Source organism: Xyrauchen texanus, chromosome 15 (assembly GCF_025860055.1).
Source record: "Xyrauchen texanus isolate HMW12.3.18 chromosome 15, RBS_HiC_50CHRs, whole genome shotgun sequence".
In the NCBI taxonomy this organism is placed as follows: Eukaryota; Metazoa; Chordata; class Actinopteri; order Cypriniformes; family Catostomidae; genus Xyrauchen; species Xyrauchen texanus.
Genome location: NC_068290.1, coordinates 31,621,687 through 31,636,820, shown reverse-complemented (window position 1 = coordinate 31,636,820; position 15,134 = coordinate 31,621,687). Strand labels below are relative to the sequence as shown.

General features: G+C 36.7%; 1 protein-coding gene across 1 annotated transcript in view; it reads right to left on the bottom strand.

Moving 5' to 3' along the window:
- The window catches only part of LOC127656114 (carboxypeptidase Q-like), a 51,883-nt gene that overhangs the window by 1,212 nt on the left and 35,537 nt on the right, over positions 1-15,134 (bottom strand). Inside the window, exons 6-7 of the mRNA XM_052144297.1 lie at positions 12,703-12,794; positions 6,603-6,804 (exon numbers count right to left, since the gene is read on the bottom strand). Coding sequence (XP_052000257.1) covers positions 6,603-6,804; positions 12,703-12,794 — 294 coding nt within the window. The remainder of the gene's footprint in view (positions 1-6,602; positions 6,805-12,702; positions 12,795-15,134) is intronic.

Below are 15,134 nucleotides of genomic sequence, written 5' to 3'. Positions count from 1 at the left end.
TCAAAGAGATAGCTTTAATTGCTTTGCATCTGGTAAGGAAATGGTGTTAATCCTGTTTCAAATTGCACACGATAGCAGTGCATTTTTTTGTTCGTTTGTTTGTTTGTTTTTTTGCTGCCCATATTAACAGCCACGACAGTGAATTTCAGCAGAAACTACAGCCAAAATGCACTACAAACCTATTTAACCGCACAACCATTTGCCATCTAGTATTTTATGAAGCAACGTGAAATACTGGAGAGAAGTAGTCACCCGAAGTTAAAGTTGGACATCTGTTGGGCTAAATGCTAAGTTCCACACATAAGTGACAGGTACACAAAAACACTTTCTATTCATTAAAACTGAATGAATCCAGATGATTTAAGAAGTTGTTAGACATTGGTGGTTTGTATTCTCTTCTGTTTAGATTAATCCCAATAATTGTTTTATAATTCATTGTATTTATTAAAGGTAATATTCAATATATAGCTTTGTGTATGCACTACTTTGGCTTGCGGTGTGTAACAGGCTTGATTCTTAAATAGATAGTTCAACCCAAAATGTAAATTCTCTCATCATTGACTTACCCTCATGCCATGTGTTTGACTTTCTTCTGCTGAACACAAACAAAGATTTATAGAAAAATATCTCCGCTCTGTAGGGCCAGAATTTTGAAGGTCCAAAAATCATATAAAGGCAGCGTACAAGTAATTCATAAGACTCCAATGGTTGAGGAACAGATCAATATTTAAGTAATTTTTTACTATAAATGTGCACTTTCACATTCTTCTTCTTTTGTTTTTGGCAATTTATATTCATTGTGCATATCGATACCTACTGGGCAGGGAGGAGAATTTATAGTAAAAGGACATAAATATTTATCTGTTTCACACCCACATCATATCGCTACTGAACATTTGGATTTAACCACTAGAGTCATATGGATTACTTTTATGCTGCATTTATGAGCTTTTTTCGGAACATTTTGGCCACCATTTACTTGCATCGTGTTGACCTACAGAGACAATCTTAATTTGTGTCATACACATCTGGGATGGCATGATGGTGAACTATCCCTTGTATATTTTGGATGATAAAATACTTTCTCATTCCTCAAATAATTATTTATCCTATATCATTATATTTTCAATTCCATTTGGTGACACTAATGGTTCAGAAATTACACACTTCAGTTTTAAAGTCTGCATGGGCTAATTTCCTCTGGTAAATCTTGGACTCAAGCCTGGATCTTGGTAGGATCTAGACCTTGATCCAAGTGCTGATGGAAAGCTGTCCAGTATCACAGTTACATTAACATTCACAAAAACATCTATTTTCCACTGCAGTCTCATTCTCTTTGTTTAGATAGGCAATGGAACATGGAAAAAAATAAGCCAGTGTGTGTGTGGTTGCAGTTATAGTCTGTTTGCCTGCCATCTAGTTCTGTACTGATTCCATATGTGAACAATCCCCATCCACAAGATTCTTCATTCCCCTTGAAATTCAGGAATGGAGACAAAGTCTTGTTTGACCTTAGAAGGATGCCTGGTGAAGCATTGCTTATTCTCTGCACCACAATCAATAGTATGAGGTGTACGGGGCAGTGCACACTACAGGGACCATTCTAAGGGGCAGTGAACTGAAAAAACTGCACAGAGTCAGAGTCTATATTGCTATAGACTTGAGACCACAAACTGAAATCCAACTATCAGTGATGATTGTAGAACATCTAGCTATTTGATCATACAGTGGGAGTCGGAGACTACACTGAAACTCTGGTTTAAAACATAATATAAACCTGGATATAAACACAATTTCAGGATTTCGGGGATAAAAAGAAAACTAATAAAGGTTAAGATGTCAAATGAATATTAAATATATAAGATTCTGCAAATTTGTGACAAAGATCATGTTAACTCTGTGCAAAAGGTCAGATTTCTTTGAAGCACACAAGAAGCTCTTTGAAACATTCTCAAATCATGCTGCAATTACATGGATCATCAGCTTTTGCACAATATAATAAAAATTGTGCAGTCCAAAAAAATGTTCACGGTGCCACAGGAAAATAAATCAAGTGTAGCGATTGGCAAAATGTTGTGTGCTGAATGTTTAAGTCAAAGAGATAGCTTTAATTGCTTTGCATCTGGTAAGGAAATGGTGTTAGGTCTGTTTCACACTGCACATGAAAGCAGTGCTTTATTTAGCAGCGCATTTTTTTTTTGTTGCCCATATTAACAGCCACAACAGTGAATTTCAGCAGAAACTACAGCCAAAATGCACTACAAACCTATTTAACCGCGCAACCATTTTCCATCTAGTATTTTATGAAGCAATGTGGAATACTGGAGATACCCAAATTTGCTATGTTCCCCTTTTTTTAATGACATCATGCATGAATTCAACTAAACTCTGTTTCAATTCAACTTTTTACACAAATTTTTATGCTGATAATATAAAATGTAATAAATTGGTGGGGGTGAAAAAAAATCACTAGTGGTCTCTGACTTTTGGGATCCATCCACTGTATAATATCCAACAACAAATACAAATAAGTACCGACCAAGCTTCTGCTTTGAACTTGGTCAAGTGGAAAAACTGAGCAACTTTGATTACACATCAACTGTAGCACAAAATCTTCAGATGGTGAAATTTAAGCTGTGCTGCTCTGTGTAGCTGTGGCTGTTAGGACAGCTGTGCATGTGATTCATTTGTTTAACGTGTTAGCTCTAATGTCAGCAAAGTTTCACTATACATTTCTACATGTCTCCAGCTGCGTTCAATTTTCCTGAGATAGTGCAGTGATGTCACAGTCAATCCATCTGATAACAGTGTGTGCATTGAAAGAAAAATTGATCCTCTTGTGTGACACAGTTCAATGGTGGTTAAAGCAATCAGACTGGTGACTACAGACATTAATGAGATTTATCCATCTCAATGCACAAGTAATTTAATATGATGATGGAAAAAGGAAGTAAGAAGCTGCCATGTGCCTGACTCATCAGAAGAGCAGTAAAAACCGCAAACCCAAATCTGGATTCAAAATCTAATTTAAACTTAATAATAAACAGACAGTTTTAGGATTATGTAAAATGTCAAACAAATACATTTTATTATGTAATTAAATATGAAAATATTTAATAGGTAATAGATCACTGAAACTGTTAAACCATAGCACTGCAGAGACCTAAACTACAAATCCATTTTCCTCAGGATCAAAGATACTGGACACATTTTATTATTGTAATGGTGATAGAAAAAATCAATAGTCATAAAATAAGGGAGAGCACTTCCTGTTTTCTGAGGGCAAAAATATTTAAAGATCCTCTACATTGCATCTGTCCAAATCTGCTCCCCAGGGTTAACTATTGTACATAAGCTCTATTAATTTCTGCCAAGTATTCCAGGCTTTTCAGAGAGCTAATTTCAAGATCATTGGTCAAACTCAAACAATTAATGCAGATCTTTCAGTCATTAGATTTGTTTGAATGATGTACAGAGAGTGTAAATACAACACATTACATGTGTATAACACCAGACCATGCATGGCTGTAGAGTTCTTAGCATAGCGGCAATTAAATAAAGAGGCTTCTAAATTATGATAAAAGCTACAAAACTTTTGTTAAACTAATATTGATAATTTTGATAACAGCTAAATTACAGGTTAAATATATTGACATCCATTCATAACCTTGACATGTTCAGATAAACCACTATCTCTAATATCACTAATATTTCAGATAAAGGAACCAAAGAAATATTAATGTATTATATGCAAAAATAAAGCAATGGTTATCTATGAAATCTGTCATTGTGCCAACATATCAATTTATTTCATTATAAAACTAAAATGTTATTTTAAATAAAGGTTTTTGAAATTGATGACTTGGACCAAATAATAAAGAAAAGCAGCCAATAAGTGCCCAAAATAGATGAGAACTCCTTCAATACTGTTTAAAAAGCATCCCAGGGTGATTCCTCAAGAAGTTGGTTGAGAAAATGTCAAGAGTACATGTCTGCAAAATCTAGGCAAAGGGTGACAACTTTGAAGATCCTAAAATATAACACAGTTTTGATTTATTTTGGAATTTGTTTAGTCACAACATAATTCACATAGTTCCACATAGTTTTGATGACTTAACAATTATTCTAAAATGTAAAAAATATATTTATATAATATAAAGAATGAGTACGTGTTTAAAAACTTTTGACCGGTAGTGTGTATATATATATATATATATATATATATATATATATATATATATATATATATATATAATATAATATAAATATTTAAAAATATATATATATATAATGATGTGGTTTAGTAAAGATTCCCACAGCATAATCAAAAACACAACAATGGTCTTGTGCTGTCAAATAAAGTGCTGCACAACAGAGCATCACTTTAAAAATGAAAACATTGATGAAAATTTCTATTCAGTTCAACAGCACTCTTGCTTGTAAGACATAAGTTCAATATAATAATAATTATAAAATATATGTTACTAAACACTAGTCACATATTTCTGTTCTCTTATTTTGAATCAAACTTTTATTTTGACATAAAGGTGATTCCGGATCTGTTTTTTGACGGTAGTTTCACACTTTCGGATAAGAAGTTGGTTGTACTGTATGACACAGTGTGATTACTGAAGTGCAAAATGCTGCAATTTAATGATATATACTGTATAGTTTGCAGGTGCTGCGTGCATCACACTGAATGAGTGCTCTCTTCTGTCATCTACTACAACATTCTCAGCAGGCGATGCTCATAAAATGTGGTGTTTTCAGCATATTAGCAGCTTCAAACTTTCACTTTTCAGCACGCAGCATATGCAGACTGCATATTTATTTAATTAAATCACATCCATTTGCAATCTAATAATCACACTTGGACATATCACCATTTTAATTTAATTTCTGTGTAAAAGGTGTATCAGAACACATGCTTAAATGAGTGTGTGAGCATTTGTAAGCAGCTGTGTGTCAGACAGCGCTCAGGGACCGAAATGCTCGGTACTACCGTTACTGTAGAAAAACTGGTATCGGTACATAATTTTTTATTTTAGTATCAACTTGGTACCAAAGTACTGGTACTTTTGACATCACTTCTATTGATTGTGCATTAACAATCAACTTCTGAGTATGTACTACAGCTTCTGAGATTGTGATTTCTGTATAAGACCATTTATGCAGCCTCTACGCATGAATATATCTGTGTATACCCACCTTTTTCCCATAAGATGCAGCTTCTGTGTCTATTTTCAGATAAAGCTTCTGTGCCCCCATTTTTGGACAGAACCCACCCAACAAAGAAACAAAAATTTACTCAGTTTAAGACCTGTGGTTCAAGACCTGGCTTGGAAACCCAAATGTTGTTGAACCCAGAAGAGGCAATATAGTACATGAGCTAACATCCTTGTGCCCTTGAGCAAGTCACTTAACCCTGGGGTGGTCCAGTGGGACTGTCTCTGTAATAACTTTCTGCAAGAGGCTTTGGATAAAAGTGCCAGCCAATGACAAATTAGAAATTAGTAAAACTGATGGGATTTACAGAAAATGTTTCGACACATTGCTGTGGGTGATATAACAGTAAAATTATACTGGTAGAATTTGTCAACCAGTATAAAGTTTTGAGTATTGTTTTTATGTACACCAATGCTGCATGGTACAAAATACCTTGAAAAACTGTGAAGTTATATCTAGCAATTCTATATATTTGGCAAAAAGGTGTCCAGTATGCCACAGAAGGCTAAATCCAAAACATGAAATTTGGCAAACAAACGCATTATGGAGAGGCTTGAATCAGGATTAAATGCTTGTCATGTTGAAATAAAAACAGAGAAGCTTTTTTGCTTAATTAAAAACTAATGTTGAGCAGATACAATGGTATTTTTAAATGATTCATTATTAAAGTTGTTTTATTGGAATGTACATGACTGTTTAAGTAAAAAAATCTTAAATCTTTGTCTTTACTACTTTTTGAAGTAGTTTTGGAATCACTTCTAGCCTTTATTGTAGGGCTGCACAAATAATAATCAATATTGCAATTACAGCAGCCACAATTAACTAATTATGAAAAGTGTCAACTATAACAGTCCATGTTAGTCTACTCAGGTTGCATCACAATGTTCTATTTAAGTATGTTTTTTGTAGTTGCTGAACAATGTAAACAATCACAGACATGTCCGTTGCTCGCTTTTTTGACTAAATTATTCAAAATTAGAATAACAGCTTTGTTATTAAACTTCTAAGATGGCCAATTTGAAGTTGACCATTTTGGCAACTATTCTTGATTCACTGATGACCAAAACATGTAAAGTAATTTAGGAACACTATTCTCAGCTTGTTTTGGATGTGTAGCTGACATTAAGAATACAGCAAGCAGTTGATCCACGCAAAAGTAGTATGTAAATTCTATTAATCACAATTTTAATATCATTGGATAGAGCAATTATGATTAACCATTAATTTAGATATTGCATAACTCCCTGTACCCTGATTCCACAGTATTACGTTTTGGTTAAAAATGCTTTGGGAATAGGGCCCAGGGACTAGGACTGGTTTTATTTTGTCAAACTGCTATCAAAGAAAGACTGAATTCTGCTCTGGATGAAACTGACCTGGTACACCAGCCTGCATCCACATGTTAATGTCAGTTCCTTCTCCGTGCTCCTCAAGCGAGGTGACATTGATGGGGGTCAATAGTTTCATCACCTCCTTCATGATTGCCCGAGCTCTGTCATTGCCACTAAACTGCAGGCCCAGGGGGCTGAAAGTGCCCAAATCAGACTCCATTACAAGGTCAAAGTTTGAGATGTTTGCCTAAGAGAAGTGGAGAAGTCAGCAAGAAATCAGAATGCTAGTATGCAAATCAAATCAATAATACTTTAACTTTTTTTAAATTATAAAATACATTCTCCAATCCCATCTTATGCAAAGACAACTACAAATAAGCCATGCATAAGATAATTTCCCTAAAAGGTGTCAAAATTGTGGCCTTTTAAAAACTTTGGTTTGTTCGACCAATGGAAGGCACGAAGAGTGTTCAGGAAAACTTTATGTAAACAATCATTAGTTTTGCCGCGACCCTGTACACAGGATAAGCGGTTGATGATGGATGGATGGATGGATCATTAGTTTTGGAATTCTGATTGTTGATGATAGTGGCACAGAAATTACACACTTCAGCTAAATAACATATCTTTTAAGCCATTATAATGATGTTGATAATATAGACATGAATTGTTTTTGTGAATCTGGGTTCTTGTATCCTGACAATTGTTTTGTTTATTTTTCAAAAGGAATGATACTTGGTTTCATTCTCATTAGTATGCATTACCAGTCCAATTTGTACAAATTTCTACCCACTCTCTTCATGATTGGACGTAATACAGTAAAAATGTTAGTCCCTCGCCAAAACTGCTCTTTGATCACAATCCAACCTCATAAAAGAAAAAACTAAATCCCATGGCAGTGCACAGATACAATAGTTTCAAGTCCAACTGCTGGCTAAATCATTCCATACCATAAAGTATTTAAAAAAATGTTAAATTAACTTGTGAATGGTTTAAATTAATTTGTGGCTGACAAATGCCTACAATGTTCTGCATTTACTGTCAGTCACATTTACAAAAAATGTTGTATTCAAAATATCTACAGCATACCATAGATCAGTGGTTCTCAACTGGTTTTGCTTCAACCCATATTACACGTTGGACATCAAATGGTGAAATGGTACCAAACCCATAATGGTATGGTGTAGATAAATGGCAACAATTTATTTTCTTTCAATTTCTCACCTTTCAGAAAAAGCTTCAACATAATGCATTGCTGGAAATGAAGAGCAGTCTTTAAAAGTAACCAAAAATATGTTGTTTTTTAGGGCACATGCCATTTGATTTAGTCTCTAACACTATTTTTCCTGGGGTCACCCTTATGGGGGAGATACCAGCTGAAATGCTCCACAAATTACTCTATTAAACACATTTAAGTATATTTCTTCTACATCATGATTTGTTTCTGCATCTTTGATAAGTTAGATGTTGTTGTTTACTGATCAACTAACAGAACATTTTGATAATACTGAATGAAACTTGCAATATGACAACTCTTTACCACAATGGACTTCAGTCTTTAGTTTAGTTTTAGTTTATTTCATAACCAATGTCCAATTCCCAATGTACTCTAGGTCCTCTTGGTGGCATAGTGACTCAATCCAGGTGGAGGGGCACGAATCTCAGTTACCTCAATCCATGCATCTTATCATGTGGCTTGTTGAGCGCATTAAGACAGAGACATTGTGTGGAGGCTTCACGCTATTCTCCGAGGCAACCATGCACAACTCATCACGTGCCCCACAGAGAGCGAGAACCACGCATTATATCGACCACGAGGAGGTTACCCCATGTGACTCTACCCTCCCTAGCAACCGGGCCAATTTGGTTGCTTAGGAGAACTGGCTGGAGTCACTCAGTACGTCCTGGATTCAAACGCGCGACTCCAGGAGTGGTTGTCAATTCTGCCCAATTTGATTGGACGTACTACGTGTAAAAAACATGTGTATGTGTAAAATAAATTACATTACTGAAAGTTTTTTTGATTAATAGTTTTAAACACTACACTACATTACTTTTGTATTTGCATTTCAAAATAAAACTTTTACACTGTACTTCTACAGCTTTGGATTTGATTAGAAAAGGATAAATGGGGAGTTACGTGGCGACAAGTAAGGTTCGGACGTGTGAGTGGCGAGCTCTGCGCACTTTGCAGGTTTAAATACTTTTTATGTCATAAACCGGAGAGATTCGATACACCCTGATTCTTAAATGTTCTAGGAAATCAATGTCAAAGAATTCAAAATCCTCTGGAGTCATTAAAAGACACTTGCGTGCTCAAGCTGATGCCCCCGAGCAGGCCGCAAACCTGGATTGAGTAAGTTATTTTGTGGTACTCAAGTTGCAGCCAAGTGGACGCACTCACTGAACATTCAATTGTCTGTTCGAGGAAGCTGAGCACCTTTGCTGGTTCTGCCTAGTGGCTGGAGTTTGTTTTGTGTTGTAGCACTCCTTTGGTGCAGAGTTGTGGATGAATCTGCATGTTCTATGTGCTTATGCCTCCTATTGGTTTGAGTTTGTTTGGTGGAGTATTTCTTGCAGGACATTTGAGTGATTGGGTCATTTGTTGCACTTATGTAGCAGTCGAATGGGCCGGCTCACTGAACATTCGTTTGACTTACAGAGGAAACTGAACAGCCTTTTTTTACACCATCCTCAAGAGGCAGATACTCAGGAAATGGTGATTACTGCTTTTGGAAAAGGTCAGGAGGCATCAGTGTATTACTCCCTGTTAATTCAGAGTCTGGGGGACAAAGCTTCAACTTCTCTTAAGAGATTATGAGAGAAAGATATAAACTTGGTATTGGAGGCGGGCGTGTGGGCTAGGATTCTAAAAAAACGTCAAGTCTACATCTAGAGATGCAAGGGTGCATCTGATGCAATTTAAGATTTGACAGCAATTCTATTGGATCCCCTCTTTATTGTACAGGCTTGGTCATAAAGACACTAAGGTTGTGTCCCCAATCAGAAGATGGGGACACAACCCATGATTTTTGGGGTGTGTTAAGATCCAAGAATATTGGTTCAAGGTTCAGAGCTTTATGTGTGACATATTGGACACTACATTTTCATTTTGCCCCAGACTCTGTATCTTGGGGTGATATAACGATGGGGTGGACATTAATATTGAGGATAGACATTTAAAAAGTTGGGTCCTAGCCGATCGGCAGATGGATCATCCTCAGGGAATGGAAGTCGGCTGGGGCACCCTTGTTTTGGGAGTGGTGCGGGGAGATGGGCGGAGTGGTGACATTCAAGGAGGTGATTTATATAAGGCTGGGAAAATGGGATTGTTTGACAGGATGTGGGGTTGATATTTAGCTTTTTTGGAGGGTTCTCGGGGAGGGGCATTGGAGAGTTTAGATGTGTATGTGCATTATTGTTGTTTTATGAAAGTATATATTTTCTTAATGTTTTTTTATTTTTATGTTCTAATATTGGTGACCACTGTTGGTCGTGATTATACACACCCGGTCCCTTATCAGGCTCCGAGAGGGACAAAGGCTGACTGCGGAAAGTGGTGCAACAAGAGAGAGATCGTTTACGGTCAGCTGACCGTCATGTGTGTTTTTGTGTCTTTTTGTTCAGTTTTATATTAAAACTATTATTTATATTGTCAAGCTGGTTCTCGCGTCCTCCTTTCCCTTATATCCCTTTACACTGGTGCCAAAGACCGGGTAGGAGGTGGGATACGGCATAGTAGAGTTCTCGCCACTACCATCCACCTCAACGGATCAGCCGCAGCCATCTGCCAGGAGATGAAGGAGCCCGGCCGCCTGTGAGTGGAGAAACTGCTGCCGAGGGGAGAAGGGGCTCCTAACCGACCGCCTAGAGTGGTCAGGGCCGCTGCCAGGGGCGGAGGAGTCCCCTACCAGCCGCTGAAACGTGGAGGGGTCTGAGAGGACTGTGTCCGATCTGCCCGGAGAGGCATGACTTTCGTCCATTAGAGGGTGGAGGAGTGGCCGAGGACCAAGCTATGGCGTATCGGAGAACTGACGAGTAAGTATTTTTTTTTTCCATCTCTCTCTCTCTCACTGCCGCTCCGCGTTGGCCTTTTCCCTCTCTTTTAACTTTTAAAGTGTTATTTTGGGGGGGTACTACACTCTTACAGGAAGTACCCCCCAACTATTTTAATTATTTCTGTTTCTCTCCCCTTGTCCCCTCCCTCATCCGGGTAGATGGGGATGACCTGCCAGCAGACGGGGCGGAAGGCAAGCCCCTCCCCAGGAAAAGAGAGGGGGGATGTACGTCATGCCAGGGGCTCCCCAGCCTGAGAGAACGAGGGAGGAATGTGACAGGGCATAGGGCGGGGCCGGGTCGTGATTCCTTATCAGCCTAATTAAGCCTCTGAGAGGGATAAAGGCCGACTGGAAGGTGGTGCGATGAGAGAGAGATAGTTTACAGTCAGCTGACCTCATCAGAATCAGAATCAGCTTTATTGCCAAGTATGCTTACACATATAGGGAATTTGTCTTGGTGACAGGAGCTTCCAGTGTACAACAATACAAAAACAGCAGCAAGACATAATTAAAAACAAAAACAAAACAAAAAAAGAATAATAAAATTAAATAATTATACATATACGTACATACACTCACCTTCATACATACCCACATACACACACGTAGTACAAATCTATTACAAATCCGTTATATAAAGAACAAAATCTTCTGATGTCTGATATCGTAGCTGAACCAAACCAGACAGTTATTGAAGTGCAGAGGACAGACTCAATGACTGCTGTGTAGAACTGTATCAGCAGTGCCTGTGGCAGGTTGAACTTCCTTAGCTGGTGAAGGAAGTACAACCTCTGCTGGGCATTTTTCACAATGGAGTCAATGTGTGTCTCCCACTTCAGGTTTTATTTTCAGTCATGTGTGTGTTTGTGTATTATTGTTCATTGTTTTATATTAAAACTATTATTTATATTGTCAAGCTGTGTTGTCATGTGTTGACAAAACTTTCGTCCAGGCCTGCGATATTATCCTCCAGCAGGTTAGTAATTTCACACTTGAATCAATAAACTCTCTGTTAACATAATCAGAGCCATGACAAGTGGAGGCCAAAGGTGGCATTTACATATTTTTCCTATTATTTTGCATTGCCTCAATGTCTTCATGATACTAAATAATGGTTCATTTCTGTTTGCAGTGGCTCTGGAATGCAACATTGGTTTGACCATCTTCATACAGATAAAACACAACACTCCTATTCACTTTAGTTTAAAGATGGAATTTAGAGAGATACCAATTTCTTTGTTTTTGCATACTGACAGCATGTCTTTTTCATGTTTCTCTTACCTACAGGGATCCTAAACCTGATCTTTCATATGGTGTCCAGACCACTCAGAGAGTGCAGAGTGTCGCATCAAACTGATGGCATGGAGATGTGAAGTTGTTGAATTTGTTGTATCCTAAAGACCTCACTCACTTTTTAGAACAGTGGCAACAAAATGATTGTGTATCTGCCCCAGTGCTAAAATTGTTTAACATCTTTTCATTGGTCATTTGTTTTTATTTACAGTATTATACTTGTTTATTAATCTTACTTATGGTTATAATGTTATAACATTAACATATAGTTAATGTTAAAAGATTTAATGTTTATGATTTTTATATAAATAACATTCCTACTAATTAACTTTTAACTTATTATAACAAACGTGAGGATTTATTAAGTAAATTCTCATAACTATTGCATTATTAATTTAGTTAATTATTGCTTGTGTTGTTGTAAATCAAACTCTGATTTACTTAATAATACTTACATTTCTTTTATATGGTTATTTCACTTTTTTTGTGATAAACTATATGAAATATTCAGTAAAATTTTTAGTTTTATTTTAAAACTAAACAAAAAACAAATGTTTGTTTATAGATTATGGTATATAGAACCTTTCTACCTGGCTCAAAGAAAGGGTGCTACATAGAAGTTTTTAGGGGTTCCAGAGACAAAGCGAGTGATAGAACTCTTTAGGGTTCTATATGGAACCTTTTCTTCTATGAGTGTAGATTATCAGAACAAAACTGTTCAGATGAGTTGTCTCACATTCTAGAACATTAAATAGAACACAATGGTTTTAGTATAGTGCAGAAGTGTGATGTACTTTGTGCTGTTGGAAGTACTGAGCAGCTCCCACTCCGCCTGGCTCCTCTGCAGACCACAGCACTGTCCTCAGAGTTCTTTTGGGACGCAGCCCTGGGGATAAAAGCAATCGACAGTGTGAACCAACCACATAATGTTGCAAAATACATTTTCATTATCCAGACATTGTAATTTTGTCCCCCTGGAAAGACCAAGGTTAGTCAGTTTCAGCAATCTAATCTTCAGCAGAAAGGGACAGGAGGAGAAAAAAATTATATTTAAAATAAAAGTGCATTTGTAAGATCAGATTGAAACATCAGAGACTACATGCTGACATTTCTGAGTAGAGAGCAATAGATCATCTGGGCTCTTCAGATTGTTGCATACTAGGCACTTGATAACTGTCTGTACTTCCAGCAGAGTCTGTGAGATATTTTGGGCTTAATTTTGTTGGGCAATCTCTATGACACAATCTCTATGATACAGATGGGAGAACTGTCTGTGCATGCATTCATCTCCTAAAGTGCACAGCCCACATGGGAAACATGGTCATTGTATCCAAGTCAGATGTTACAGCAGAAAACAGGGCTAGAAGTGGTATAGGGTGAATCTCACTAAAACAGTCAAGAAATATCAAATTTAAGACACGATAACTGTCAAGAAATGTTCCTGCTTAAAGAAAATGTAGTCTACTAGGACCCTTACATTTTTAACATTGTTACATTGTTTTCAGGACATTTAACAGGATAGTTCACCCAAAAATTAAGATTCTCTTATCGTTTACCCTCATGCAATCCCAGATGTTTATGACTTTCTTTCTTCTGCTGAACACAAACAAAGAATTTAGAATCAAATTTCAGCTCTGTAGGTCCATTTAATGCAGTAAATGGTGGCCAGAACTTTAAAGGTCCAAAAAGCACATAAAGGCAACATAAAATCCATATGACTCTAGTGGTTTAATCCATGTCTTCAGAAGAAATGTGATAGGTGTGGGTGAGAGACAGATCCATATTTAAGTCTTATTTTTTACCATAAATTCTCCTATTTTTCCAGTGGGTGGTGATATGCACAAATAATATGAATCGGCAAAAACAATAGTAGAAGAATTTGAAAGGAAAAGCTGACATTTATAGTAAAAAAGAACATAAATTTGTATCTGTTTCTCACCCACACTTATCATATCACTTCTGAAGACATGGATTAAACCGCTGGAGTCGTATGGATAACATTTATGCTGCCTTTATGTGCTTTTTGGACCTTCAAAGATCTGGCCACCATTTACTTGTATTATATGAACCTACAGAGCTGAAATATTCTTCTAAAAATCTTTGTGTTCAGCAGAAGAAAAAATTAATACACATCTGGAACTGGCATGAGGGTGAGTAAATGATGAGAGAATTTCACTATACCTATAAGCACATTTTCTCATTACTGTTATATGCCTGGTATTGTCTTTCTTGTTATTTTTTAAAGATGATTCTCATTACTGTAATGCAGTCATTTGTAATACAATACAGATACAGCTTTGCAATAATTTTGTTTACATTTAAGTAGTTTATTTTTCAATTATTAAAGGCAAATGCAACCACGATGTATCATCTTCTTTTTTCGGCTACTCCCATTTGGGGTCACCACAGCGGACCATCCATGATCATATTTGACTTGGCACAGGTTTTTACATTAAATGTAGTTTATTTATTTTGTACCCTGACACCTCACAATGATATTCACCCACTAATGCAACAGAGAAAATTCCAAGATTATGGTTCGGGAGTAAATATCTCACTCTTTTGCAATAATAAAACTTGCTTACTGAAAGCAGAACCAAGGATGTGGTGAACTGAATGATGTTGATGATCATTTAAAATTCTGTAGAGAGAATGCTTTCACTACCAACACTGACATTAATCATGTTGTCTGTGGTTATTGTGCTCCATTATAGCTTTATTTTGCCAGTATTTTGGGGTGCTCCTTGCCAAGAGAATGATAATAAACACAAATGAGCACAACCCTCAGTATTGCCTGTGCAATAAAGGAACAACTGAGTGGAGAGGGGCCAAGAGGCTCAGACTGCATTACATATTGACACACAGCAGGAATTTTAATAATCTGCATTATAATGGATTATTCTCTACACACAGCACTTCTCCTAAAGTTACTGCACTTGTCTGCAAAACCCATATGCTAAACTATTACCATAGGTCATACTTTCCAAAGATTAACCAATTACTCACATTTTGTCTATATTATACAGCCCTCTGGAATCCTTGATTCTGATTGGTTACAAGGCATTTTGAGGTCAAATCATTTAGTATACTGACAGTATAACTGACTGTTCTCCCAGACAACCAATTTCCTACTGTGATAGTTTCATATCTCTCATATTATTCTGTGGTCTCTTCTGACATAATACAATTATTTCATATTATAAAATAAAACTCAAATTAATATTCC